Below are 25,640 nucleotides of genomic sequence, written 5' to 3'. Positions count from 1 at the left end.
TAGCAATTTTAATCCAAAGTGAGTAAAATTTAGAGAAGTCACTACTTTTGACTTGTTTAATAAGTGTGCAAAATTACAAAATTTTAGGACAAGAAAGAAAAATTTTAGAATTTAGAATAGAAGACAATCTACAATTTTGGATTTTTTTTACCAAATTTCATAATTTTGGTAATTTTATTCCTAAGTGAGTAAAATTTGGAGAAGTTATTACTTTAGACTTGTTTAATAAGTGTGCTAAGTTACAAAATCCTAAAACAAGAAATAAAAGTTTTAGAATTTTTTTTTCAGAACAATTAAAAAGTTTCAATATTGTTGATAAATTTCATAACTTTGGCAATATTGATCTTAAGGAAGTAGAATTTAGTGGAGATACTACTTTAGACATGTTTAATAAGGGAGCTAAATTTAAAAATTTTAGATCAAAAAATGTAATTTTTAGTATTTTTTTTCACGATGTAAAATTTTCGAGATTTTTCCAACTAAATTTTATAACTTTGGCAATTTTGATCTCGAGTGATTAAAATTTAGCGAAGTTACCACTTTAGACTTATGTGCAAAGTTACAAAATTGTAGGAGAAGAAATAGAAGTTTTAGATTTTTTTTTCTTTAGAACAAACTAAAATTTTTGAGATTTTTTTCTACTAAATTTTATAATTTTGACAATTTTAATCCAAAGTGAGTAAAATTTAGAGAAGTCACTACTTTTGACTTGTTTAATAAGTGTGCAAAATTATAAAATTTTAGAACAAAAAATAAAAGTTTTTGAATTTTTTTTCTACTAAATTTTATAACTGGCAATTTTGATCCTAAGTGATTAAAATTTCGAGAAGATACTACTTTAGACTTGTGTAAAACGTGTGCAAAGTAACATTTTAGAACAAAAAATAAAAATTTTAGAATTTTTTTTCTTCAGAACGATCTAAAATTTTCGCGATTCGTTCTACTAAATTTTATAACTTTCGCAATTTTGATCCTAAGCGTATAGAATTTAGAGAAGTTACTACTTTAGAATTGTTTAATAAGTGTGCTAAATTTCAAAATTTTAAATTGAAAAATTGAATTTTTAGAAGAGTTTTTTACAACGATCTAAAATGTTCGTTTTTTTCTACTAAATTTCATAACTTTGTCAATTTTGATCCTCAGCGAGTAGAATTTCGAGGAGATACTACTTTAGACTTGTGTAAAACGTGTGCAAAGTTACATTTTAGAACAATAAATAAAAAATTTAGATTTTTTTTCTTTAAAACATTCTAAAATGTTCGAGATTTTTTCTACTAAATTTCATAACTTTGGCAATTTTGATCCCAAACGAGTAGAATTTAGAGGAGTTTCTACTTTAGAGTTGTTTAATAAGTGTGCTAAATGTCAACATTTTATATTAAAAAATGAAATTTTTAGAATTTTTTTTCACAACGATCTAAAATTTCCGAGATTTTTTCTACTAAATTTCATAACTTTTGGCAATTTTAACCCTAAAAATGCAGAGAAGTAAAGAATCTATAAAAAATCTAAAAAGAATCCAAATTATCCGTTTTTTAAGAGGGTTTATATTTCCTGATGCGCACACAGCCTCAACCGACCTGAGCCCGCCTCTGTAATGCAAAAGAGTGTGATGTTTTGCAACATTTTTTTAATTTCAACAATTTCGGAATCAAAGAAAATCAGTTCTAAGTAATGTAAACATATCTCTAGCTATCTTATCTTATCACGATACAAAATTTTGCTTCTGTAGAATTCAAAGCATCCTCAACTTCAAGTACTTCTTATCTAATTACTAATTAATTTTTACTTCTTAATTTACAATTGTAAAAGGACGAAAACTAAAATCAAACTGACTTTGTTTGCATTAAAGCTGCTTTAGTTAAAAGACGATTTACTAATTTTACGTGTTCTGAATATTAGAAGGGTTTCTGCACTTGATCATAATTTTTGATCAAAAAATATTGATATTTATTTTCAATATCTTATAAAGAGACGTGTTATCAGATAATTTTCGTCTCCGTGCTCCAAGTAAGAATGCCTTTGCCCAAACCTAACGTAAAAAACTATCATGAAGCCCTCGGAGGACACAGAGGTGAGTTCCAATATCGAAAACCTCAACTAACTCTTCTTCTAGGTGATCTTAACAATGAATGATCCACCACTTGCAGTAAACGCAGAAGAACTGATCTATGAAGTTCAAAATAACAACATTTCCAGAATAACACAACTGGTAGAAGAGCACAGCGGCGTACTCACCCACAAATATGGTAATTTTGAAAACAAAACGATCCTCGCCATCGCCTGCAACGACCAACACGGCATGGACAACATCACCAAAGCCACCATCGACACTCTGATCAAACTCGGGGCAAAATCCAACGAACCCAGTGAAGAGGACCATTGGGAGCCCTTACACTACACCGCCATCAACGCAAACTTCGAGAAAATGTCCGCAGTGGTCCAACACTTGTCCCCCGAAGAGCTCAACTCTCTGGTGATTTCCTCAAGACATGTGGTGCAAAAGTACGGTTTCACCGAAGAGAAGGTCGGGAAGACGTACTCCAACAACTCGTTGAACATTCTTCTGAAGTACGGCAACCGCAAAGGGCAATTCTTCGAGTGCTGCAAGCTTCTGGTGGAGAAAGGAGTCGATGTTAATGAAGCCGACTCCGTTGGAGTTACTCCAGCGGATTTGATGTGGAAACTGCGTGAAGAACGGTTTAACCAATTGTTGAGGCGCGGCGTCGAAGAAGACGGTTCGAGCAAGAAGTATTTCACTCTGGTGAAGCGTGGTAATGTTAAACGATTCACTCTAATGGACGTGACGAACAAAGAGGCGAACGGTTGTGATGGTGACACTGAGGACACCTCCAGTTGCACACTTCTTCAGTTGTGTTGCGCCAAAGGCTTAACTGATTGCGTCAGGTTCATTCTTAATAAAGTTGCGTCTCCTAATAAAGTCTTGAGGAAGAATCCTGAGCATCCTGTTATGATCGCCATCAATGGTGATCATGAAGAGATCGTACGGCTCTTGCTAAAACGCACGGATTTGGTGCTTCCTGAAGAAATCCTCTTGAAGCTTCAAATGTTGTATAATAATAAGAGAACCATTGCGATTGTGGATAAGTACATGAAGATGATCATGAAGTACCTCCGTCGGCGAGAAACCAATCTGCAAAAGTACCTCCAGGCGCGCGACGACCTCGAACGAACCGTCCTCCACTACGCGGTTCATTACCGGTGCACGGAAACCACGCTGACTCTCCTCTCCATGGGAGCGTGTCTTATCAATGAAGACATTTTCGGGTACACACCTCTAGAATCCATCGAAACCGACGTGTTAGAAAAATTCTTCGATAGTTGCATCACCACCACAGCAGAAGAAGAGGACGCGAGTCACACCTACCTAACCCACAAGAAGTCGCAACAGTTCTCCGTCAAAATCAACTACGAGAAGTTGGTCAAAGAACCGGAGGAACGAGAAGAAGAGTCGGAGTTCCTCGAGCACATGATTCGCGTGACGAATCTCAACCATTTGATGAACCATCCGGTGGTTGCGACCTTCCTCGGGTTCAAATGGCAGAAGTTCCGGTGGTGGGTGTATGTTAATCTAACTCTGTACTTCGTGGCGTACGTGTCTTTGCTGGTTGATGGTTTTCTGTATTTGAACAACGTCCGCAGCTCAGTGGTGCCGTTGGCGGTAGCCTACGTCTTCCTCTTGGTGCGGGATTTCATCCAGATCTTATTACTTAGATGGAATTATATCAAGCGAGTTGAAAACACCATCGATGTCTTGTTGATGGTCGCCATTACCTACATCATGGTCATTTCGTGGTACCCGAACTTCCATGACCGGTACTTCTTCATCGCGTGTTCAATAGTGTTGTTAACGTCAACTCTTGGGATTTTCATCCAGTTGGGGAGCTTGTCGTACTTCACCATCAAAGTCACGATGTTGAAACAAATTTCCGTCAACTTCTTCAAGGCGATGGCGTTTTACATGATTCCAGTGCTGGCGTTCTTTTTCTGCTTCTTCATGTTAATGCAAGAAGAGGGTGTCAATGAGAGCACCGATAAATCGTTCTTTGGGGTTCTGTACAACACTCTGACTATGTCCTCCGGTGACTCCGACAGCGATTTTCCTGGTAACTTCGGAAGCAATGTTGTCTTTGCGAAGATTCTTTATATACTCTTCGTGGTGGTCATCGTCATCATCTTACAAAACCTCCTGATAGGGCTTGCCGTTAGTGATCTGCAAGACATTCAGAACCAGGCGAAGTTTATACGGAATAAAGAGCAGGCCAAGTATATTTTGAAGATTGAGAAGATTGTCTTCACGCAGTTGAAACACTCCAAAGTCTTCAGACCGTTGCTGAGTAAATTGTTTGGGTTCCTGCAAGTCTTCAGAAATTGCCGCGTCTTGGTGGTACAGTCCAATGATTCAAAGTACATTAATGTTAGAGAAGAAGTCAAAGGAACAAGGGCGAGGATTTACGACCAGGACACGGTGAAGTACTTGAGGAACGTCTTCAAAAACATGAGTGTGAATGATAAACCCACCGATGAACTGTACTCCAACAAGAGACTGCTGGAGAAGTTGGAGAGATTGGAGGCGCGGTTAATGGAAAGTCTGGAGAAAGAAGAACGAAGAACTAAGAAGAAAGGGAGTGAAAAACTGAACCACATTGTCCTTAATAAAAATTCTTTTTATTAGATAAAAATATAAAGACATCCTCAACCACCACCTTCCAACAAAAAATAAGTCTTTGATTACGACGCCGCGACCTTCAACATTTCCTCCACGTCAACAATCTTCTCTCTAACTTTCCCCAACTTCTTCCCTTCATTCTTCTCGTACTCGTCAATCTTCAGCCAGTCATCCCACGTCACAACTTGAACGTTTCTTTTCTCTAAAAGCGTCTTCAGGAACGGAAACCCCGGCTTCTCTTCGCTTGGTTTACTTTCCAAGTCCTTGAGGACGGTGGCGGCGACCCCAAACGCGTGTTCCATGGTATGTGCGAAGACTCCCGTTGCTCCTTTCGCCACCCAACCAGCGGCGTAAACTCCATCACCAACGACTCCATAGGAGTTCTTCACCACGCTGGTTTTAACATCAAAAGGAATGTCCGGGTCGACTTGTACCGACTTGTAGCCAATGCACTCAACAACGAGGTCGCTGTCGATAGTCTCTTCTTCTCCCGTGGGAACAGCGACCTCTTCTGCTAACTCGTTGAAGGAGAGAGTCACCCGTTGAACGTTAACATCCCCGTGGAACTCCCGCGGCGACCGTAAGAACATCATCTTCAGCTGCTTTTCATCAGGTAGTGGCGATTTCTGCGCCTGATATTTTTGTACCATCAACTCCGTTAATCTCTTCCGTGGTTTCACCAGTTGAGGAATTAACTCTACAATCGGTTGCATGTCTTTGGGATTCCAAACAGTGCAACAGTCTTTAAAATTGAGCAACTCCCGCAGTTCTTTGGTGGTAAACGCGACTTGAAGAGGTCCTCTTCGTCCGATTAGACTCACTTCTTTGATTTTCGATTGGGATAACTTGGCTAGAGCGTGCTCGGTGATGTCGGTCACCTTCAGCTTGTCAATGGGGGACAACAACACGCGCGCCACGTCAATCGCCACGTTGCCGTGTCCGAAGATTGCGGCGCGACTCCCGGAGAGGTCAATCGGCAGGGATTTATTCCAAGGAAGACCGTTGTACCATCCTACGACATTCTTGGCCTGGAGGATGTTCCCCAGGTCGCTACCTTTAATGTTGAGGGCCCGGCAGTCGTCGACACCGTACGCCTAAGCAGACGATTGGATTAGAAGAAGGGACATGGGAGCACCGTACCAAAATAACGACATTGTAGGCCTCCTTCAACTCCTTCAAAAACACATCTTTCCCCAAGTGCACGTTCCCGAAGAAGTTCACTGATTTGATTTGCGCCGTCTTCGCGAAGGAGTTGATGCATTTTTTGAGGTCTTGGTGGTCGGGGGCCACTCCGTACCTAAAAAAGAAGCGGTGAGGGGTCCTAGGGGTGACTGTTTTACCTGACTAGTCCGAAAGGCACGGGGAGGCGCTCCAAAATATCGATTTGCGCGGTTTCTAGCTTGTTAGTGAGGTACTGCGCCGCGTAAAAACCCGCAGGGCCCGAGCCCACAATGCATACTTTCGGTGTGGAGCACAATCCTCGAATCATTGCGCCTCCAAGACTTCATCACAGATAACAAACGTGGAGTTAACCTCAAAACTTGACAGGTGACAGCTGTTTGACAGCTGTCACTTTAAGGTTAGCGACGGTTTTGGTGAAGGTTTCGCGCGATTTGTGCTCATTTCCGCGCATCTGCGGCGTGAATTAACCTTCAGAAGGGTGGGGCAAACCTCCAAGACCGTCCTAGAGTGGGGGTCCTCGACTTTTCTTCGTCCACAAGAAGTCGCGATTGGTTGAAGGAGCGCACGTGGCCGTGTCTGTTTCTCAAGGAACATAACCTTAGAACTTGTAGAAGCGTTATCGGCATGGCTGAAGCTAGGAGTTTGAGTAATCTCACCCACGCGTCCGACGAACCAGAAGCTAGATTAGAGCAGTTGGTGAAGTTCAGCAAGTTGAATTCTGGAGACGTCGACCACCACATCCCGCCGGACAGGTGAGCTCCCACGTTGTTAGTAAGACAGACTAATTGTTTTGAAGGTATTATTACTATGGTTTGGAGCTCCTGAAGCGCGCGAATGGGCATCATAATGATGGGCACCTCGAGAGGGCGTATGTTCTTTATATAACTTTCATTACGTTGTTTACTGAGAAGATCCATAAGCATCCTGCGTGTCACACTGTGGCTTCGGAAGTGAAGGCTTTGAATGAATCGCGCATGAAACAGGTCATGATCAAGGAGAAGGCGCTCAGGGAGGAACTCCTGAATATCTACCAGGAAGAATACGACAATTATCACGTATTTTATTTGTATTTAGTTTGACTGGTTTTAATGTTGTGCTTGTAGAAGAAGAACTGGGAGGAGGACGCTCCCCAGGGACCCCAGCCGCCTTTCCACAACGACGCCAACGCCTCCATGCTACCTCCAATGCCTCTTCACGAGTTTATCGTCCTCAGGAGGATGGGGATGTTCCAGAATTGCAATAACTTCCAACAGTAGCTAGACTAACCACAGGGGATTGAAAGGGTACTAGTTTGACGCGAATTTCCTTTATTTATAGTTGTTTTTTTCAGTTTTGACTTGTATAAACTTAATATATTTATAAAAATGACGAGAATTCTCTTGATCACAACACGAAATCGTCCCTCTGAAAACCCCAATGAGTACACCGAACTTTCAAGAGCAAACCTACCATTCCATTGTACTCCAAGACGTGTTGTTTGATCTTAGAACTATCCACCCACGTCACGAAATCCTCCAGCGTCCTTGTAACCAACAGCGCGGGGTCCTTGACCAGTTCAGGCCCCACTCTCACGTGTCCCTGCTCAATCAACTTGGTCGCCCCCTTAATACTCTCGGCCATTTTATCTGCAAAAGGGGGCTATACTAACGGAGAGCCTCCCAGAGACTTACTTCTAACTAAAACCACGGATAATCTCCGCCGGCAGAAGCACGACGCTGTTACTTTCTCCGCCAGGCTCAAATCCCACCGCGTGGGGATGAGCCCCATTTGGTACAACTTCTCCAACAACTGCGCGCTTTTTTCGGTCCGAAACGGATGTCTGGAGTCAACTTCTTTGATCTTCCTGGCGAGCTCTCTGATGTTGCGCGCCAGTTTGTTGTATCTGGAAGGTAAAGTCAGGCATGGTTACAAAAATTTAACCTTACTTTGTGTAATCTTCGCGTTTCTGGATGTGGTACTTTTTCAACACTTTGACTTCATGGAGATTGTTGTCGACTTCCCACGATATAAAGTCGACTTTCTTCAAAAGTTTTTGTTCGTGGTATTTCAATTTCCGGACCATTGTTTTGTGTTCGAACCGAGTTTGACATTGACAGTTGACAGACACGTGCACCAACCCCACAACATGTCACTGTTTATCTTATCGGTGACCCCGGGGCCTGTCTCTGCGCTGATTCATTACAAAACAATCACGAATTTACGTGTCGCGGTGGTTTTGCTCAACTCGCTCTGTGGGGGCTCGGGGGCGGAATTCCCCAAAAGGGTTTAGTGTCGTTGGGTTGGTAACACCACATCCCTCCTACTTGCCGAAAAGAGGTTATTACCTTTTTAACCGTAAAAACAGTTAGTTTGGGAAAAAATTCGGTTCTTATACAATGAGACGATAGTTTTATTAGTACCTGTGTGAACCGAGCGTGGAAACTGCGACTTTTTGTCCCAAGCGAGTGTCTGTGGGAGTGTGAGCAGTTTCAGTGACAGCTGGCAAATAGGCGGTACCAGTTTCCAAGTTTTCAGATCAATTGCTTCGACGCCCACAATGTTACGATGATTTTGAGGGAATAGTGTGGAATTCTAACAGAGACGATGTCGAAGAACAACATCAGCGGCTCCCGGAGCGTGTCTTCAACCAGTTGCAATAGCATCGTCTCGGACTATGAGATCATCGACAACGGGATTGAAGAACTCAACATTACGAAGAGCCGGCCGTCTTCTACGTCTCGGACGCTGAAGGCGAAGAGGATACGATTTTACCATAATGGTAACAAGTATTTCAATGGGGTCGTCATCCCAGTGGCCCCCGAACGGTACAGATCGTTTGATAGCCTAACGACGGATCTCACGAATATTCTTACGAAGAGCGTGACGCTTCCTAGTGGCGTGAGAAACATTTTTTCCATGGAAGGCAAAAAAGTACGATTTTCCGGGGAAAATTCACTTCTAATTGTGGTTTTTTTCAGGTTTGTAGTTTGGATGATTTGGAGGATGGGAAGGAATACGTTTGTAGTGGGAAAGGAGAACTGTTTAAACGCATTGAGTACACAAAGACCGACACTTTGAGAAGTAAAAGACTGTCTAATATGAAATTTAATACACCTTCTTACACTCCAAGAATAATACCTCCAGACTGTGTTCGGCCTCGAATAGTTACGTTAATTAGGAACGGGATTAAACCCAGGAAGGTAAAACACCCACGACCAAAACAAACGCCGCATAAACAATCGGGCATAATCGAATGTTTGTGGTAATTCATAGTTGATTCTTCATGATTTCCTATGATTTTTCTAATGATTTCACAAACATTTCGAAATCACTAGGATATCAGGAAATTACGAGGAATCACTGGGAAATCAGGGGAAATCAGGTGTATGCAATTTTGGCGGCACCTTATTGTCTTAATTCCGCTAATTAATTACTTGATTTGATTGTTTTTTGACCCACTGTTGCCTAATTAGCGTCAAATTGACCCCCGTTTGTTTCCTTCCAGATCCAGCGCTTGCTTCTGAACAAGCGCAACTCCTCCAGCATGGAGCAAGTCCTAAGTGCATTAACTGATGCTGCCCAGTTGGACTCGGGCGCTGTCCGCAAAGTCTTCACGTTGTCCGGACAGGCGGTGGTCGAACTGGCGCAGTTTTTCTCGTCCGAAGACGTTTTTTTCGTCTACGGCAACGAGAGGTTCTCCCAAGACGACTTCGAGTTGGAATTCGAAGAAAGCAAAGCAATACAGCAATACAAGAAAACTCCTGGCCTTAAAAATGGGTAAATTAACGACTTTCGCACGTGGAGGTTTTCATGGGGGTTTTCAGTGCCGGTCCTAAGCCGAAGATGCCGAAGAAAGAGCTCAATCGAACGTACAACTCCTCCGAGAGCTTATTGAGGAAGTTGAGCGAAGACAATAACATTATTCTCCCGTTGTCGCTGCGGCAGAAGTACACAGTTGGAAGGATGATTGGTGATGGTAACTTCGCCGTGGTGAGGTTGTGTAAGAGCACAGAGTCCAACGAAGAGTTTGCGTTGAAGATCATCGACAAATCAAAGTGTAAAGGGAAAGAAGACATGATCGAAAACGAAGTGAAGATTCTGCGGAGAGTGAGCCACCCCAACATCATGTCTCTGATCGCCGAACAAGACACCAAAACCATGTTATACTTAGTGTGCGAATACGTCAAAGGTGGTGATTTGTTCGACGCCATCACCGTCGCGCAGAAGTTCTCTGAAGAGCAAGCGGCCTTGATGATCAACCACCTCGTTTCCGCCCTCGCCTATCTACACAATCTTAATATCGTCCATCGGGACGTCAAGCCTGAGAATCTTCTAGTTGAATTCCACGAAGACAAAATCAGATTGTTAAAACTTGGAGATTTCGGTCTGGCGTGTGAAGTGACGAGGCCCCTTTTTACTGTCTGTGGGACCCCCACGTATGTGGCGCCGGAAATCCTCGCGGAATCGGGATACGGATTGAAGGTGCCCCCAGGAATTATCGTTTCTTCCACTAATTTGTTGTTTTAGATTGATGTGTGGGCTGCAGGAGTCATCATGTATATTCTTCTGTGTGGGTACCCCCCATTTGTCAGCCAAGACAACGACCAGGAGAAACTCTTCGATTGTATTTTATCAGGGCAATATGACTTCCCTGACGAGTACTGGAAAGACGTATCGAATTTAGCGAAGGAGCTCATCCAGAATATGCTTCAATTAACACCGGAATTGCGGTTTTCTGCAGAGGATGTGCTCGACCATCCGTGGTTGAGCATAAGTGACGATTAACTGTACAAATTTGTTTAGACGGTTTGGAAAATGGTACGAGTCCATCCTTTCACATGCCAATTTTTTATTATTCGCACTACAGTCGTATTTTTAAGTCTTTAGAAATGGAGTTTCTTAGTTTTGCTAGGAGATTTCAGGCGCATATCACGTTTTATTAAATTGGTGAGCTTTTGAAATTATACCAAAGTGCATTTTGTAAGATTTTTAAGGTTTTCAACTTACGGGCGTTGGTTTGGAAAATTGTTAAATTAGAACGAGGGTACCAGAGACCGTGTCGCTATTTTTGTTCCTAACCATTACGCATCTTAGGGAGTTAGAAGCCATTATTTATTTTTTCATCATAGGTAATGTAAGAACTAGTGAGTTTTGTATATTTAAGTGGTTATCTCAGATTTTATATTGCGCAATTGATTTAACAGTCGCTAAAGTATTATTTATTGATAAATTTATTTCGTTATTTAGGGTGCTGAGTAGTTTAAAGGCGTCAACTTTTAAATTGTAGATTATATTTTAATGTAAATAAATTATTTCAGTAGTAACTCTCGTTTTTTTAAACCACGCGCTGACAAGTGCTACCAACCTGACAATATCAAGTGGCAAAATCCCTATTTTGATTCGAAATTTGCTGCTAATAAAAGTGAGTGTAGAAATAAACGGTCGCTACAGAAATAATTCCCAATGTATTTAATTGTTTTACAAAGTCTCAACTCTAATCAGTCGTTTCTTAAAATATTATAAAATTAAAAAAATAAAACTCATCACTACAGTTGCTGAAACTAAAACACGGTGGCTGTGAAAAATGACATTAGACAAGTGCCCCGTTTTGGTGCTCCAATTTTTTGTGATTTTAGTGTTGTGTTGTGCCATTTCATGGGAAATTCACGCAGAATTCGCTTCTCCAGGTCAGTCGCTTTAATTTGATGTATAATTTGTGAGGTAACTCGAAAAATTTGACAAGATACCGACATGACCAAGTTTTCTGATAAAACTGATAAAACGATATTTTAAGGCGTATTTTAGGTGAAATTAAATCAAATGTTCTTGGAAAAGTTATTTGGAATCGTTTTTTGAGTCGTAAAGGACGTTAATCGAGTTTTTCATAGTTTTTCAAAAGTTGAGTTTTTTTCTCATTTGTTCGAATTTTCATATGTCCGAAAGTACAGTGGGTCAGTATTTCAAAATTTTTAGCGCATCCATCAAACTTTGCTTCGTTTTGTGCAATTAAAATTGCGGTTTTGCTTTTGATTCATTAAAATTTCTCAGAATACCAACATTTTAGTTATTTAGATTTCCAGTTTCTGTTTTATTTTTTATTTTGATATTGTATCTTCTAGATTTTTTGTTGACACATGTTCTGAGTTCTCAACCAAATTTTTTGGCTATTAATTCCACACTGTCACAGATTAAATTTATTTTTTTTAATTTGTAAAGCGAATCTAAAATTTTAGGGATCCTCCACTAAAATTCGAAATTTAGTCCTGTAAATCCAGTAGTTCTTGGTTTAAAAAGTTGAGGTTTTTAGGATTCACTAGATTTAATCTCTATATTAGACATACCAAATTACATTATTGTAACTGCTTAGGGAAAAATCAAAAAGTTTTGCTTTTGGATCAGAGTGAAAATCTTAGAAACTTTTTGTTGATTCCCGTAAATTGAGCAGTTTTCGAGTTTAGAAGACGAAATTTTCAGGATTTACTAGTTTTGATCTCTATATTAAACACCTCAAATAAAAATTTTGTAAGTGCTCAAGGAAAGAATAGAAAAATTTTGATTTCAGGATTAGGGCAAAAATTCTAAATACTTTTTAATTAGTTCCGTAATTTGGACAATTTTTAAGTTTGGAGGACGAGATTTTCAGGATTTCCTAATTTAGATCTCTATATTAGACACCGCAAACTACAATATTGTAACTCCACAGGGAAAAAAATTGAAAAAATTTGATAACAGGATAAATGGTGAAAATTGAAAAAACTTTATTTAGTCCTGTAAATCTGATAGATTTTGGTTAAAAAAATTAAGATTTACTAGTTTCCCTGTACTACACCCACCAAATTCTAATTTTGTATCCACAGAATGCATAGGGCTTTAGATTTTGATAAACATAGGTAATAAGAAATATAAAAAAATACAAAAAAATCGTTGAAAAAATGAACGATTCATCGACAAAATATCAAACTCGAATAAACAAACTCAGATTTCCAGATTTTTAAGATTCCAATTTCAGTACCAACTAAACTAAACTAAATTTAGAACGCACAAAAAAAGAAATTCCATTTGTGGTCACAAAGGTTGAATTAAAATTAAAATGGCTAAATTAATATCTTTTGATGAATGTTGTTACTTATTAATTGAGCACGCTTTTTATTTGTTTTCATCTAATAAATAAAAGTCGCTGAAAAAGTTACGCAACAAACCCATTCCTCCATTTCATTTGTTTTGTGCGTTTTTTGTTAACATCTAATTAATTGATTCAATTTGGTGCATAAATGTATCCAGTAACTAATAGTGGATATCGAACCAATTCAGGTGTTCAGTTCAGGTGTGTTTTTTACCACAAAACTCCTTTGATAAAGACAATACCAGGCAATAGAATAAATTCCTTCGTAAACTGTTATCACATTCTCCATTTTGCAATGAAGACTGGGTGGGTCTTCATAATAAACATTTCTAAAATTCTAAAATTAACTCCAGAAGGTGGTAATTGGGGGCTCGATTAAAAAACACAATAAAAGTAGCAACGTTAGCACGAGTGCTTACCGAAGAAAAAAGCTTCTTCGACTTCTCTTTCCTCATGCAAAAACACGTCCTCCTCGTTATCCTTTTTCTTCCAACTCGCAAAAAACTCACTTCCACATTATCAGCGCAAGTCCTGGAGAACCCAAAGGAAAACGTGGGCGTTCCTTTCAGTCTCGTGTCTACAGTTACCTGAATCGTGTGCGTCCATGCGGAGTCCAGGTGCTAGTCGAATATTTCGTAGGGGTAGCTTTAACGATGAGGGTGATTCCAATAAGTGTTGTGTTGGGGAAGTAGTTACCTATGCGGACCACGTGCTGGGAGCATCGACGGTTTGTAAACAAACCTGTATGTTATTCTTGGGGTTTTTGTTTGTTTTAGAGTGGTTAAATAACTTTGGAAATTGCGGGAAGAGGAATTAATGAGCCGCGGGCAATTATAAATTTGATATGAAACGGGAGGGTAGTTTACTTCAAAGTGTAATTAATTGTTTTTAGGAATGATGAAATTTGGTTTATTACGACCCTGTTCTAGATTTCAGTCCATTTTTCTTTTCTTTATTTATTTTGACAGTTACATATTACACGTTATGTAAATACATTTCGCATTCGTACCTCACAAACCGCCACTTTTTCATCTCCATCAATCCTCATTATCTCTTCTACGAACATGACATATACCTACAGGTCCCATGGTTTTTCTTGTGGCAAAAAACTCCCATTACCACCACGACACTGTTCCAACTAGTTAAAGTCGCGTGAGCGCATAGATATGATTAATTACAAAACATATAAATCTTGTTCCATTCTCTACTCCTTTCGTGAGAAAAAAAGATAAAGGATCAGACATCAGATCCGAGGAGGCACAAAAACGATAATAACTCATTTAGCTGGAAAGTTCTTCGAAGATGTTTTGTTGAGGAAACTCACAACCGCAATTAACTTCATCCCTTCGTTCACCGATTTTAATCAATAGCTCGTCATCCGCGACACAAATCAATTAAAATCTAATCACGTTGATAGAATTTGCGGTGTTTTGAAGAAGTGTTGATCTAAGGATTACGGAGGTGCACTGGGTAATTTCATATCGATCTCTAATTACACCACCTGGCTAGCAAAACCGGAAGTACCTTTGACAGTACCACATGTGGCCCACGCACGTTCTTTTAGCTCTTCATGCTATTTCGGTAAAGCGGCTGGTCGTCGTAAGTGCTTAAAAGCATTTCGGTTTTTATTTATGGGGTTGTCTTCTTCATCTACACTCGTGTTGTATTTAATTTTACTTGTGGTTTCTGGTAATTATCAACGCCGACAAATTCTCGATGCTTGTGGTTAATTAAGAGATATTTATAGAAGGGAATTTTGCCGCTTTGTTCATATTGTGTCTTATGTTGATTGAATGTTGGCGTATGTCTGTCACGTTCGTCTAACTCGTTTATAACCGCACCCTCTAAATTCACATCAACCCCTGGAACTAGACGGTGTCTTCTTTTCAAACGTAAGCGGAAGTTTTCAGTGCTTTTTGTTGCTGCGAGAGTGGAATAGATATTTACGTAACAAGTGCGAAAAGTGACCAATTTCGCACGAGTGTTAATGTAGATGCACGAGGCGCTAGCCGAAAATTGACAAAATTGTCTTGTCAGAAACGACCTAACCAATTCATTTTTATCATTATGCATGTCGTTTTGCAGTGAATTGTCTAGATATTTGAGACAGAAATTCAAGAGTTACATTTGTATTTCAAAATAACTGTCAATTTTGACAGATCTGTGCGGATATATTCATATCACACTAGTGACTTTTACTTTCGTAAATGAATGTACGAAATTATCAACTTTCGAAAACATTTAAAATGCTACTTTCATATGGGGTCGTAGGAAAAAATAATTTCAAAATCTTGACCTGGCGCATCCACCATTTAAACTTGTCTCTTTTCTCTCCGGAGAATAATGTATTAAACTGTTGTTTGTCTAAAACTCCACCCTGTCAAAGCAAAAGAAAAACGAAATCAAAGATCGCTAGTTTACAACGACTCTTGTTGAAACAGCACAACACACTTTTATTTTCCGTTAAAGCCAAACCTCTCCAACTCCAACCCCTCTTGTTTATTTTCTTTCCTTTAACACGACTTTCGTTTTTTGCAGAGTCGTCTTTAGAATGGAGCCACAATGTCCGCCGACCAGCGAAAATACAGCCCCCAAGAGACAATCCAAGTAAGTCACTTGTACATGTTATTCTTAACATTTGTATTTGAATCGCTCCGGAATTGCACAGACATCGATAAGTCGCGCCCGGAATTTATAACCACCGGTTCTATTTGTAATTCCGATGCGGAACTCCTGCAAGATATCAAGTTTTATGCAGATGGATAATATGAATGGGGAACGAAGACGTAAAATTGCCGTCACGCAGTCTGCTCGAAATGTTTGGGTTCTTCGACGCCAACACCATATTCTGGAGCTTCAAACACGTGCGTTTTGAACATGCGCATCCGCGCGCTTTTAATGGCAAATCCATACTGCGTAAGACGTGATGGTGTTGCAGTCGGGGGCTTATTCTGTCTCCGAGACACCAAAACAATCTTCGATCTGGTGTAAAAACGGTTGCAGCGCAGAGCTAATGAATCAAATTAGTTCCAACTATTCCGCCGTCCCCAAACACTCCTTCGTTTCGAGCATTGCCCTGGCCTGGGGCCAGATCGGTGCATGTAATTAAAACGGGGGCGGTGCACACTACAGAGGTGTACCTGCGGGGCTTATCTGCTGAATTATGAGTGTGCTCGCGTTGCACTCTCCAGAACAGGACTAAATTGTGTTTGGACGCTCACAACAGCCGTCAGCATTGAGCCTTCAGCTTAAATTACGCCAATTCCGCTTTATAGAGCCGTTCGTTCGTATACGAAAAGGGCCGTTTCCACGGGACCTCAGACGAGATTTGCATTTTGTTATTAAGTTAATTGGCGAAAGAGCTCTCAGGTTCTGTAATAATATTGTTATGGGAGGGTTTTTCGCTACCACTTTTTGGGAAATTGAGAGTCTTGGGACAACGATAACTGTAACTACCGGAAGAGTAGATAAAGATGACGAGGGAGGGGGAGGAAAGTTGCATAATTTAAATTTATTGCGTTAATAACCACCACCAGAACTGGTTTCTTATGGTTTTAATTCCGAAATAGGGAAACAAATTGCGATTGTAATAAAACGGCTCAAATTCAATGCTTGGAGTGGCCACAAATCATCCGTTTTAATATCCCACCCCTAACACCCCCTTTATAAATATTGCGCTCTCGCTTCAAATTAACTCAAGCCAAAATATTGAGGGTGGAGGGTAACCGCACCACGGTCAACTTCTGTCAATATTTGGGGAAATCTTGGGAGTTTTACTCACGTAGTAATTGCCCATACCTTCCACAAATAGCACTCGTCATCGGAATTACCAAATACCGTGTTTATGACTTAATTAGAATCCTAACTTCACAAAGGGACAAGACCACAACAGTAGCTGATTCTTAAATCTTGTAATTTATGACACACGTTGGTAAAAATCGATGTGAGGTACCTGTCATAAATAATAAAATTTAAGAATCAAGTACTGTGGTGGTTTCGTATTTGATGCCGGCTACAGTACCACCGTTGATGATTCACCCCATCGAAAATCGACAGTGGTGCAATGAACAGTCTCAGTCTCAATTCCTCAACGCAACAGTTACCCTTACGGGGGATTCCAATTGGATTCCCATACGTTCCCCGTGACTCATCCGACAAACGGCATCGGGAATTGCTGGGGATGTTCCACCCCCAGTTTGGCAGCAACGGTCACTCTTCCGACACCTACTGATGGGGGCGGAAGGTGGCGGTGTTGCCTTAAAACAGGGTTGAACACCCTCGATTAATCGGCTGATGTAACGCGATATGAAGATAGTGTTGTGTTTTGTTGTGTTGTAGATGTAAGCCGATTTACAGGATTCGGCGGGATGCGATTTCACGGTAGTGCGCGGTGGGAATTGTGGGTAATTTTCGACGAGCACGTGAGATCGGGGATGAGGGAGGTTTTGGAATCAAATTGGGAGGCAAAAAATATTTACAGTCGGGGGATTTGGTGCTTTTATGTTATTAGTGGTCACCATGACTAACAGAAAATCACTGAAAACTTTGTTGCTCTCAATTTTCCGGTCGGCGGTTTTCCCCGGGAAAAATCTTCGCGAGAATAACTCTTTAATTTTTAATTACGCCTCGTTCTCATTCCGACTTTTCCCATTTTCTCCCGTTAACTTATGATTAGCAAATGAAAAACTTCCCGAATTCCCGGTCCGCGGTAATGAACTTTCCGAAATTCCCCCCATAAACTAATCGTGACATCTTGACAATGTTAGTGCGCGATGTCGGCTGGAAGATTTGCAAGACACAACGGAATAGTTCCACTAAGAGTGCCATCTTCCGCCTCTAATTCCCTGGATTGGGATTCACCCTCGACTAAAACGGGAACGGTAAAGCGTCGACCCGTGTCCAATGACAGTCTTCCAGATAACGAACCTTTTCATCCCAAAGGTTGGTGTCAAGACTTTTTTATCCCGCTTTGCTAATTTTTCCTCGGTTCAGAAGCCACACCGATGAAGGCGTCGAAGATCCACGTTTTCAAAGCTCGCATCGTTTCGTCGAAATCCAACCAGTGTCAGGAAAAGACTGCAGTCTTAAATCCTCCTCGCTTCGGTGGTGGAACGAAATGGGCGGCTTTAAAACAAACCAACTTTGCGTCTTGTAAAACTCGGGATCAACGAGGATATCAACTGATGGAGGTTTCTTCGGAACGAAACGATCAACATGCTAAAGGAAAACTGTCTGATTCCGATTCGGGGATTGCGTCGCCGCTTTCACCATCATCGGTCTATGGTTTCCTGGGTTACGCCGAAAGAAATAAAGGGAGAGAGGAGGGTGGAGGGCGGTGGCGGGAAACGGTGAAGGTAAGAAGGTATCTGCAGATGAGCGTCCAGTGGAATTAGAGAAGATCTTAGATCATTGTCGAGTTCAATTTGCGTACTCTCCACTCCAAGGAATCAAATGTGGGGGAAAAGCATCGCTCTTAAGTGGTTATTTTCACGGTGATTTATCGGTTTTTAATTGATTCTCCCTTGTACAAAAGGACGTGGGGCGGAAGCATCACGAAACGGAAATTTACGCGCTTTATCAGAAATGAACGATTATAGAGAGGGTGCTTTTTGATACAGAGACAAATTCCTTTCATGTGGAATTACAGAGAAATGTAAGTTGGATTTTTCTTTTCATCGAGAATTCAAAGAAGTTGGAAGATTTAAAATAGTTTGCCCCCTAATCAAGGGGGGTTTTAAAATTCCATTACAATAAGTGTGAAAACTCCATTGTTCTTGGCGGTGTCCCAACACACTGAACTACTCAAATGAAAATGCAAATGGCTCGATTTACTCTCGCCGTTATCTCCATCTCTGTATTTTTAAAGGGACGAAAAAGAACGAGACATATGTACAAGAGAAGCTTTAAGGAGCCCTCCCTATTACATTAGTCCTTTTGTCTCTTCCGAGGGTCCGGAAAATCTCAAGAAAGTGGAAAATAAAACAACGCCGTATTAAACAATACCCAAAACTGCTCACAATCTGTTGGTTCAGCAGATATTCTCAGCGGGGTGACATTAACAAGATACAGGGTTGGGTCTTGAAGGGGTGGCCAATACGAACAAATCAGATAGTGCATCGAACCGTGCGATAATTGAACTAACCCTCATCTATAGTTATGTCCCAGAGGGTTGGGCACCCTGTATATTATTACAACGGGGTTATGCGATCCTTTCATTTCGATGCAAATTTTTAGGGTTAACACCGAACTGTTGATTGTAAGATAAAAGTAACTAGTAATGCGAGAAATGAACTTTTTGATTTTTCCGGGAACTCTGGATGAGTCACACTCCAGGTTGCAACGCGATTTCGTGCGAAACGTGACTTTCACGCTTACCGCTCTCTTATAACTTGTGTTTTAAGCTTCGGGAGCGGGAAATAAATTTATTTCCATTGAGTTAATAAAATCTTGGGAAATTCATTGCCGTTTATTCGATAGAGTGAGCTCGGGACGATAATTAAAAAGTGGATTTCGCGACACATTCTGCGTTTTAGCCATTAGTCAGTTCGGTGAAGGTTATTAGTTTCAGCGGAGAAAATCTAAAGTTAATGCCGGCTCGTTTTTCAAACAGACTTAAATCGATGAGTGAAACGTTGATTGGAAGCAGAAAAGGCGAAAAATAGTTGAGCTAGAAATGGTGGATGCGCCGGGCGTTGTCCATAAAACGTTGTCTAAACAAACGTTCTTATCTCCGTCCAGAAGGGCGCCTGAACATGATGGCAATCACAGAACGTAATGATGTGCATATCGTGTTAACATTCACACTTCTTGTCACCCTTTGCATGCACTTAGCTTACGATTCTGCTCAGACTTCCTTCTCCCTATCGCATTCAGGGACGTTCTTACGCATTCCCAGTAATTGCACTTGAAGTGTCGCCGGTTATGAAGTCAATTTACAAGTAATTACGAAATCTTTGGTGCAGGATTGCATCCATTTCCGCGCGAAAACATAAGAGGGTCGTGGCCACGATGCAGTAAATTCGGAAGGGGTGTGAAAGTTTCCCTTAATTATTACTATTTTTAACGTCTCCAACGTCGGGTATGAATACATTTCGCCAGGCACTTAACTTTTATGTAAGACTGTTTTGCAAGTTATGCATTTTAAGCATTCCGACCAGACGTTAGATTCGAGTGGCGTTTCTTAATTAAAATGTCATTCTCCTATTAAGAAAGCTTTAGTAATTCATTTATAAATCACAAGGAAACAGACTTGGTCTTAATTAAGCGTAATATTTGCAAGTTGAATCGAAAACAGGAAACTCGGCTTTCTTTTTTCCCCTGAAATCTGAATGGTCTCCCAACATTCCATAGTCAGTGAACCCGAATTTTTGTCGCTATAAAACGTTTTTATGACCCAGCCATCAACATCCCAATCCAGGAAGTCCTCCTCTTCCGCTCCCAGTTAAGTCTTAATTAACCAACATCACAGGCCACTTTTAAGAGTCGATTCTCCCGTCTAAACTTAGATGTTCCTGCTGGAACTGATCAAATAAACATCTTGTGAAAGAAAGAGTCCTGCTTGGACGTGGCACGTGCGAAACGAGCTATATTTACATTTCCTGCAAACTTCGAAGGTTGTAATAAGAATTCGATGACAATTTCTCCAGGAAATGCAACAAAATGTGTTTGTAAACAGTGGAAATGTAACGAGGTGTGAGTGATTCATCACAAAGCGCACTGTTCTGTTTTTAGTAATTTATTTAAAAATCGGTGTAATTTTTATGTGGGGAGTAATAAATCAATCGATTGCGGCTTTAAGGAAGCTATTCATTACATCAACAAAGCTGATGAGAGAATGAAGCCTACTATTGATTGAAATAGGGCAATCTGTCACTTTGAGAACGACATTAATCATGATTACTTTTGATAAGCTTTAATCCTACAATTTCAAATAAATTAATTGAGGGACATGGGCGTAACATGAGCTTGAAGTTGTTTGATATTGGATTTCGCGACCACTTAACATACTTAAGAAGTGTAGAGGGCAATTATGAACGAATTATAGCCTGGGAAAGGGTGAAGAACTATGTGATCGTTTCCGGTGCTGCTACTAAAAATACCCCTTGGAAAAAATCACGAAATCTTTAATTTAGTTTCACCCCCAAACCACGAAACAATTTCGTCAGTTGTCACGAGACAAAGCGCAAAAACCAACATGTGGGGTGGTTTTTGTCCGAGTGATGGATTCGAATAGGAAACTACATATTTTAGTCTTTTGCTCGGGTTTACGGACGGCCACGTTGTTGCATGATTGAGTGGGAAAAAAGAAACTAATCTACCCTCGATCCCTAGAAAATTTCGTTGGGACTGTCACAAGGAATTTTATTCCAAACACGAATATTGATAAGATGTAATTTACCCTCCTGGAAATTGCACGCTCTGATGTAAAAACAAAATTCGTTACATATTGAAAAGAAACAACACGCGCGCTCCCGAAATAGCTCATCTTCTGTCATTCACCGGCGTCGTTTCCTCTCCCGTCGTCGTTTTTCAGGTGGACGCCGTCGTCGTCGCCGCCGCGTGTCTTCTGTTTTGGTGCGTGTCGCGCTTGCGTGCGTCCTGTTCTTGGCGCCGTCCGAAACGTCTGATTTCAGTGTTTTCAGTGCGTTCGCAGGATTGGGTTTCAGGCGACCGGAATATAAAGTGAGTTCGGTGTGATTATGAAGTGGCTCGAAAAATGTGCCGGAGCGAAAAATGGCCAGTTCGGTGGGGGCGAAATGACGGTGTGAAGGGTGGTAATTATATTTCGAACGAGGGGTTGTTTTGATAGTTTTTTTGTGAGTGTTCTGCAGGTGTTGCAAGTTGAAAGTGCACGTGTCGGATGTAATTATTTTCATGGGTTTTACTCGGTTTTTGGACAGGGATGCGATATCTAAATGTAGTTACTGTATTACATGAAATTGGAAGAGGGTTGTGGTATTGTAACAGGGGGGTTGAAGCCCTCTCAGGTTGATGTTCGCCTCAGGCTTCTTTGCTGACTTACGTGCACTATTTCATTTGTGGAGACGTGATGTCTCTTTTGGCCTTTTCTTCGGATAATTTCTCTTAGGCCGACATTCTCTTTTGCTTTATGGTTGCCCAACTTGTTGAGCTTATTACTGTAGCCGGTACCAAATACCGTGTTTATGATTTAATTGGGGTCCTAACTGTACAAAGGGACAAGACCACTACAGTAGTTGATTCTTAAATCTTGTAATTTATGACAGGCATCGATAAAAGTGATCCCTGATGTGAGGTGATGTCGGTACCTGTCATAAATGATAAAATTTAAGAATCAAGTACTGTGGTGGTTTCGTCCCTTTGTGCAGTTGGGACCCCAATTAAGTCATAAACAGGGTATTTGGTGCCGGCTACAGTACTCGTTTCGAAAATAATGTATTTTTTGGAACTCTCAAGTTTTCTTTCCGTTTCTTCTGATTTTCTTCATCCTTCAGTTTCATCAATAAAGTTAAAATTCGCGATGAATCAACGTTTCTTTTACTTAAATCGCGTGTTATTAACATGTCAGAAAAGGAAATATTTATCTTCAACGCAAACACGTCCATCAATGCTCATGAATTTTTAACTACACAGGGACTCCGCTAAGTCGCCCACCTAACGGCTTTCCCTTTTAAAATGCTCACGTATTCCATTATGACACATCTGACCCATCAGATAAATCACAACAGTATTAGATATTCCGTTCTTGATCATTCTAAATTTATTCTAAACATGACTAAAAAAAGTTTGTTATAGTGCAGCCGCGACGTTGCGAATTTTCCTCATGTTTATCGGACGTGTTGGCATTTTTATTCTTCGTTTGGTATAAATTTTGATTAAACTGTATACAGATGGAGCAATTACAAAGTTTGAAACTCGGATTATGTTTACATTAAGGGATTAAGCAGAGATAACGAATAGTTAATTCAATGGATCTAGACTTACAGGTGGCTAATATGAACACTTTCCGTTTAATCCACCGATGAATGAAGACATGAAAGGGAGCTCGTTAGTTTTTTTATCGTCGCTCATTTTCATTGACCTCACATCTTCATAATGATTTCAATGAATGGTTTTTCGCATTGTTCTATGAACGTGATCGGGAATACGTATGACGGATTTCCGGTCACGTCGTCGCGTTATTTTGGTCGAATTAACGGAAATTTTGTCAACCCCTCGAAATGTATTTTCCATGTCTGTATTAATCATATTTAGATGGTCCATTTTTGCTTCGTTAATTAATAAAAGCGTGAACGATGTCGTTTCTGTGCTTCGAACTCGGTTGACAGTGAAATGTGAAATCTGGTGAAAGGGATAAAGCTTGGATATGTTTCCTGGGTGCATCCGAGGGCCCCGTTCTACGCAGGGTTCCACAGATGACATCAGCAAGCAAACAAAGTCCATTGTTCAGGTTAGTGTCTTTATTACCGCAGGTGTAAGTAATAAGGGAATGACGGGATTAGAAGGGAGAGTGACACTTTCGAGGGGAAATTTTAGTTCGGTCCTGTTTTTATCTCAAATGACTCATAAACTCTACATCTAAGACTCTTTTCCTTCGTTGCATCCATCCGAAACTTCAAAGCTGATTTAATTAGCCATTTCGGTTTCTTTGCCAAATCGTCATTATAAATAGATTTTCGATTGAAAACTAACCAGAATCATCAAACTATGATAAAAATCCCCATCCAGACGTGCGCGATGATTTACGACCTAACTGAAACTTCTAAAATGAGAGAAGCACGAGACGTTCTCTGATCTCAGCCAATTCCCAATTCTCTTTTGATAAATTCACGCAAGTCTGCTTGTTTGAGGAAAACTATATTTACTCTTCAAGGAGACAACGAGAAAATTCAAGATTTCGCTAATCAAAGACGCCAGAAATAGCGCACAGGTGAAATATTCTAAGCGGAAATTCCATCAATTTTCTGAGAGTGCCCGGTTTATTCGAACTTATTGCTAGTTTAAATTCGTACTGGGTTCAAACGTTCGACCTAAAAACTATCTTTTCATCGTAGGTCTTTTAATACAACGCATTATTTTGAAATATGGACTATAAAAGCTTGACAAGCACGTTTAAAACGCGAACCATTTCAATAAAGGAACAGGTGCGCTTGCCATAGCCCGATAAAACAGCACGTGTATCTGTTTTATCGCGAACCAGTACGTGATTAGAAGTGAAGAATATTATCTTTAGGTTGCTTGGAGTGGAGTGCATAAATGGTCGTTTTAGTTTGTGCTTTTTTTAGCTTTGAAGTTTTATTTTTACGGTGTTGCCATAACTGTTCAAGGAAGTGGCTCGTTCTTTCACTTTTTCTTTAACTTTGTAAACAGCGCTGATCACATTGAAGCCACTTCTCTAATAATCATTTGCAAGAGTTATAACAGTTTAAAAAAATGGAATATAAATAACCCTTTTTGAAATCGTTTTTCTCGCGATTTTTTTAGCTTAGAAATCGATCTTTGATAGTTCTAATTCGAAATTTTCATTTTTTCTTTGTAGTTAGCTGCCTTTCGATCTCTAATTTAGACTCGGTCGATCTATGAAGCAATATCAAAGTATTTGTGCTTATTTCACGCAGAATTTTACGTAGATTCCAAAAAAAGCAAGACTCGTTAAGATCGGTTTTCATATAACTGAGTTTTGAGCGATCAAAGATTCGGATATTGAATTTTGAGTTGGAAAATTTTCAAAGCTGAATATCTTCGATAGTACGAAAGATTTTGAGAAACGGTTTTCACCATCGGTTTTCCCGGGTCTTTTTACTTAAGAATCCGCCCGCAAAAGTCGAAAATTCGATGCTCAATTTTTTGAGCAAAAAAGTTTTGCGACTCAATCGATATTTTTTTTCAATTTTTTGTTTTTTGATCGCCTCTCGTGCACTACTTCCTCTATCGATCTGAGATTTGGCCAGTTAACAGATCTCGAGCTGCTCTTTCGGTCGATATATAATTTAATGGTACTAAACGGAGTTTTCGCCTCGAAACAGCTTCGTGAAAATGACCCTAAAAACACCCTTTAAATATCTATTTCGGTCGATATCTCGTTTATTTATTGAGGAAATTCGGGCTAGATTTTACTCATGTTACGCAGAATTTCGCACTGAATTCAAAAATACCCATATTTTTCTGGTCCGTCAACAAATAACTGAGTTAGAAGCGTTTGAAATTTCGGGTAGTCGCCAGAGGGCCAAAATTTTGGAGGTTCGAAAACGATTTTGCTTGATATCTCCGGGATTAAACCAAATATTAAGAAACCGTTTTCGGAATCGTTTTTCTCGCGATTTTTTACCTTAGAAACCGATCTTCGATAGTTTGAATTCAAAATTTTATATTTTTCAGTATGGAAGTTAGCTGCTTTTCAGTCTCTAATTCAGACAGGGTCGATATTTGGGTTATCTATAAAACAATATTAAAGTATTGTGCTCAGAAGTTCACGTAGAATCCAAAAAGGTAAGATTTATTAAGGTCGGTCCAAAAGTAACTGAGTTATGAGCGATCAAAGTTTCGGATATTGAATTTTAAGTTGGAAAATTTTCAAAGCAGAAAATCTCCGAAACTATCAAAGATTTTTTGAAACGGTTTTTACCAGCGCTTTTTTCGGCTTACTTTACTTTAAAACCCGCCCTCAAAAGTCGAAAATTCGATGGT

At 40.2% G+C, this 25,640-nt stretch overlaps 6 protein-coding genes across 10 annotated transcripts in view; 4 read left to right on the top strand and 2 right to left on the bottom strand.

Annotated features, from left to right (window-relative positions):
• Positions 1 to 2,001: 2,001 nt before the first annotated feature.
• LOC148175866 (uncharacterized) lies at positions 2,002 to 4,738 on the top strand. Its single transcript, XM_088033848.1, has 2 exons — positions 2,002 to 2,074; positions 2,117 to 4,738. The coding sequence occupies exons 1-2, from the start codon at positions 2,051 to 2,053 to the stop codon at positions 4,694 to 4,696; spliced, it is 2,604 nt and encodes an 867-aa protein (XP_087889974.1). The 5' UTR covers positions 2,002 to 2,050; the 3' UTR covers positions 4,697 to 4,738.
• dare (NADPH:adrenodoxin oxidoreductase, mitochondrial) lies at positions 4,668 to 6,280 on the bottom strand. The gene is made up of 3 exons (XM_088033851.1): positions 6,031 to 6,280; positions 5,831 to 5,987; positions 4,668 to 5,784 (listed from the first exon to the last, which is right to left on the bottom strand). The coding sequence occupies exons 1-3, from the start codon at positions 6,177 to 6,179 to the stop codon at positions 4,753 to 4,755; spliced, it is 1,338 nt and encodes a 445-aa protein (XP_087889977.1). The 5' UTR covers positions 6,180 to 6,280; the 3' UTR covers positions 4,668 to 4,752.
• A 118-nt stretch (positions 6,281 to 6,398) lies between these two features.
• On the top strand, positions 6,399 to 7,240 carry LOC148175864 (STAM-binding protein-like). Its single transcript, XM_088033857.1, has 3 exons — positions 6,399 to 6,624; positions 6,669 to 6,927; positions 6,976 to 7,240. Exons 1-3 carry the CDS (start codon positions 6,497 to 6,499, stop codon positions 7,126 to 7,128), a joined length of 540 nt encoding a protein of 179 aa, XP_087889983.1. The 5' UTR covers positions 6,399 to 6,496; the 3' UTR covers positions 7,129 to 7,240.
• LOC148175863 (U3 small nucleolar ribonucleoprotein IMP3) lies at positions 7,163 to 8,023 on the bottom strand. The gene is made up of 4 exons (XM_088033856.1): positions 7,798 to 8,023; positions 7,543 to 7,754; positions 7,322 to 7,497; positions 7,163 to 7,276 (listed from the first exon to the last, which is right to left on the bottom strand). The coding sequence occupies exons 1-4, from the start codon at positions 7,932 to 7,934 to the stop codon at positions 7,256 to 7,258; spliced, it is 546 nt and encodes a 181-aa protein (XP_087889982.1). The 5' UTR covers positions 7,935 to 8,023; the 3' UTR covers positions 7,163 to 7,255.
• A 116-nt stretch (positions 8,024 to 8,139) lies between these two features.
• On the top strand, positions 8,140 to 11,175 carry LOC148175862 (serine/threonine-protein kinase GM11705). 2 transcript variants are annotated; one of them, XM_088033850.1, is made up of 6 exons: positions 8,140 to 8,330; positions 8,387 to 8,782; positions 8,830 to 9,051; positions 9,357 to 9,628; positions 9,676 to 10,333; positions 10,379 to 11,175. In XM_088033850.1, exons 2-6 carry the CDS (start codon positions 8,456 to 8,458, stop codon positions 10,634 to 10,636), a joined length of 1,737 nt encoding a protein of 578 aa, XP_087889976.1. In that variant the 5' UTR covers positions 8,140 to 8,330; positions 8,387 to 8,455; the 3' UTR covers positions 10,637 to 11,175. The 2 variants fall into 2 exon arrangements, with proteins under 2 accessions (XP_087889976.1, XP_087889975.1); XM_088033849.1 differs by having other exon boundaries at positions 8,140 to 8,782.
• Positions 11,176 to 11,454: 279 nt separating this feature from the next.
• Positions 11,455 to 25,640, top strand: part of sick (sickie) — an 86,595-nt gene continuing 72,409 nt past the window's right edge. For 2 of the 4 annotated variants that reach the window (XM_088033844.1, XM_088033843.1), the window contains exon 1: positions 23,234 to 23,403. In XM_088033844.1, coding sequence (XP_087889970.1) covers positions 23,320 to 23,403 — 84 coding nt within the window. In that variant the 5' untranslated portion in view covers positions 23,234 to 23,319. Of the gene's footprint in view, positions 11,539 to 13,700; positions 13,718 to 15,512; positions 15,582 to 23,233; positions 23,404 to 25,640 lie in introns of those variants that run through there. The other 2 variants (XM_088033845.1, XM_088033846.1) reach the window with 2 other exon arrangements.

Source organism: Gnatocerus cornutus, chromosome 4 (assembly GCF_029298725.1).
Source record: "Gnatocerus cornutus isolate USDA-ARS CGAHR chromosome 4, icGnaCorn1.1, whole genome shotgun sequence".
NCBI lineage: Eukaryota > Metazoa > Arthropoda > Insecta > Coleoptera > Tenebrionidae > Gnatocerus > Gnatocerus cornutus.
This window is presented reverse-complemented; position numbering and strand designations above follow the sequence as displayed.

Bases quoted from the DNA above. Each gene is read 5' to 3' on its own strand.
- LOC148175866 (XM_088033848.1), top strand. From the start codon at position 2,051: ATGAAGCCCTCGGAGGACACAGAG. The intron at 2,075-2,116 runs GTGAGTTCCAAT...CTCTTCTTCTAG, and splicing joins AGCCCTCGGAGGACACAGAG to GTGATCTTAACAATGAATGA.
- dare (XM_088033851.1), bottom strand. From the start codon at position 6,179: ATGATTCGAGGATTGTGCTCCACACCGAAAGTATGCATTGTGGGCTCG. The intron at 5,988-6,030 runs GTAAAACAGTCA...CTTCTTTTTTAG, and splicing joins GTGCCTTTCGGACTAGTCAG to GTACGGAGTGGCCCCCGACC. The intron at 5,785-5,830 runs GTACGGTGCTCC...TCGTCTGCTTAG, and splicing joins CCTACAATGTCGTTATTTTG to GCGTACGGTGTCGACGACTG.
- LOC148175864 (XM_088033857.1), top strand. From the start codon at position 6,497: ATGGCTGAAGCTAGGAGTTTGAGTAATCTCACCCACGCGTCCGACGAA. The intron at 6,625-6,668 runs GTGAGCTCCCAC...ATTGTTTTGAAG, and splicing joins CACCACATCCCGCCGGACAG to GTATTATTACTATGGTTTGG. The intron at 6,928-6,975 runs GTATTTTATTTG...TTGTGCTTGTAG, and splicing joins AAGAATACGACAATTATCAC to AAGAAGAACTGGGAGGAGGA.
- LOC148175863 (XM_088033856.1), bottom strand. From the start codon at position 7,934: ATGGTCCGGAAATTGAAATACCACGAACAAAAACTTTTGAAGAAAGTC. The intron at 7,755-7,797 runs GTAAGGTTAAAT...TTTACCTTCCAG, and splicing joins AAACGCGAAGATTACACAAA to ATACAACAAACTGGCGCGCA. The intron at 7,277-7,321 runs GTAGGTTTGCTC...TGGGGTTTTCAG, and splicing joins TCTTGGAGTACAATGGAATG to AGGGACGATTTCGTGTTGTG.
- LOC148175862 (XM_088033850.1), top strand. From the start codon at position 8,456: ATGTCGAAGAACAACATCAGCGGCTCCCGGAGCGTGTCTTCAACCAGT. The intron at 8,783-8,829 runs GTACGATTTTCC...GGTTTTTTTCAG, and splicing joins TTTCCATGGAAGGCAAAAAA to GTTTGTAGTTTGGATGATTT. The intron at 9,052-9,356 runs GTAAAACACCCA...GTTTCCTTCCAG, and splicing joins ACGGGATTAAACCCAGGAAG to ATCCAGCGCTTGCTTCTGAA.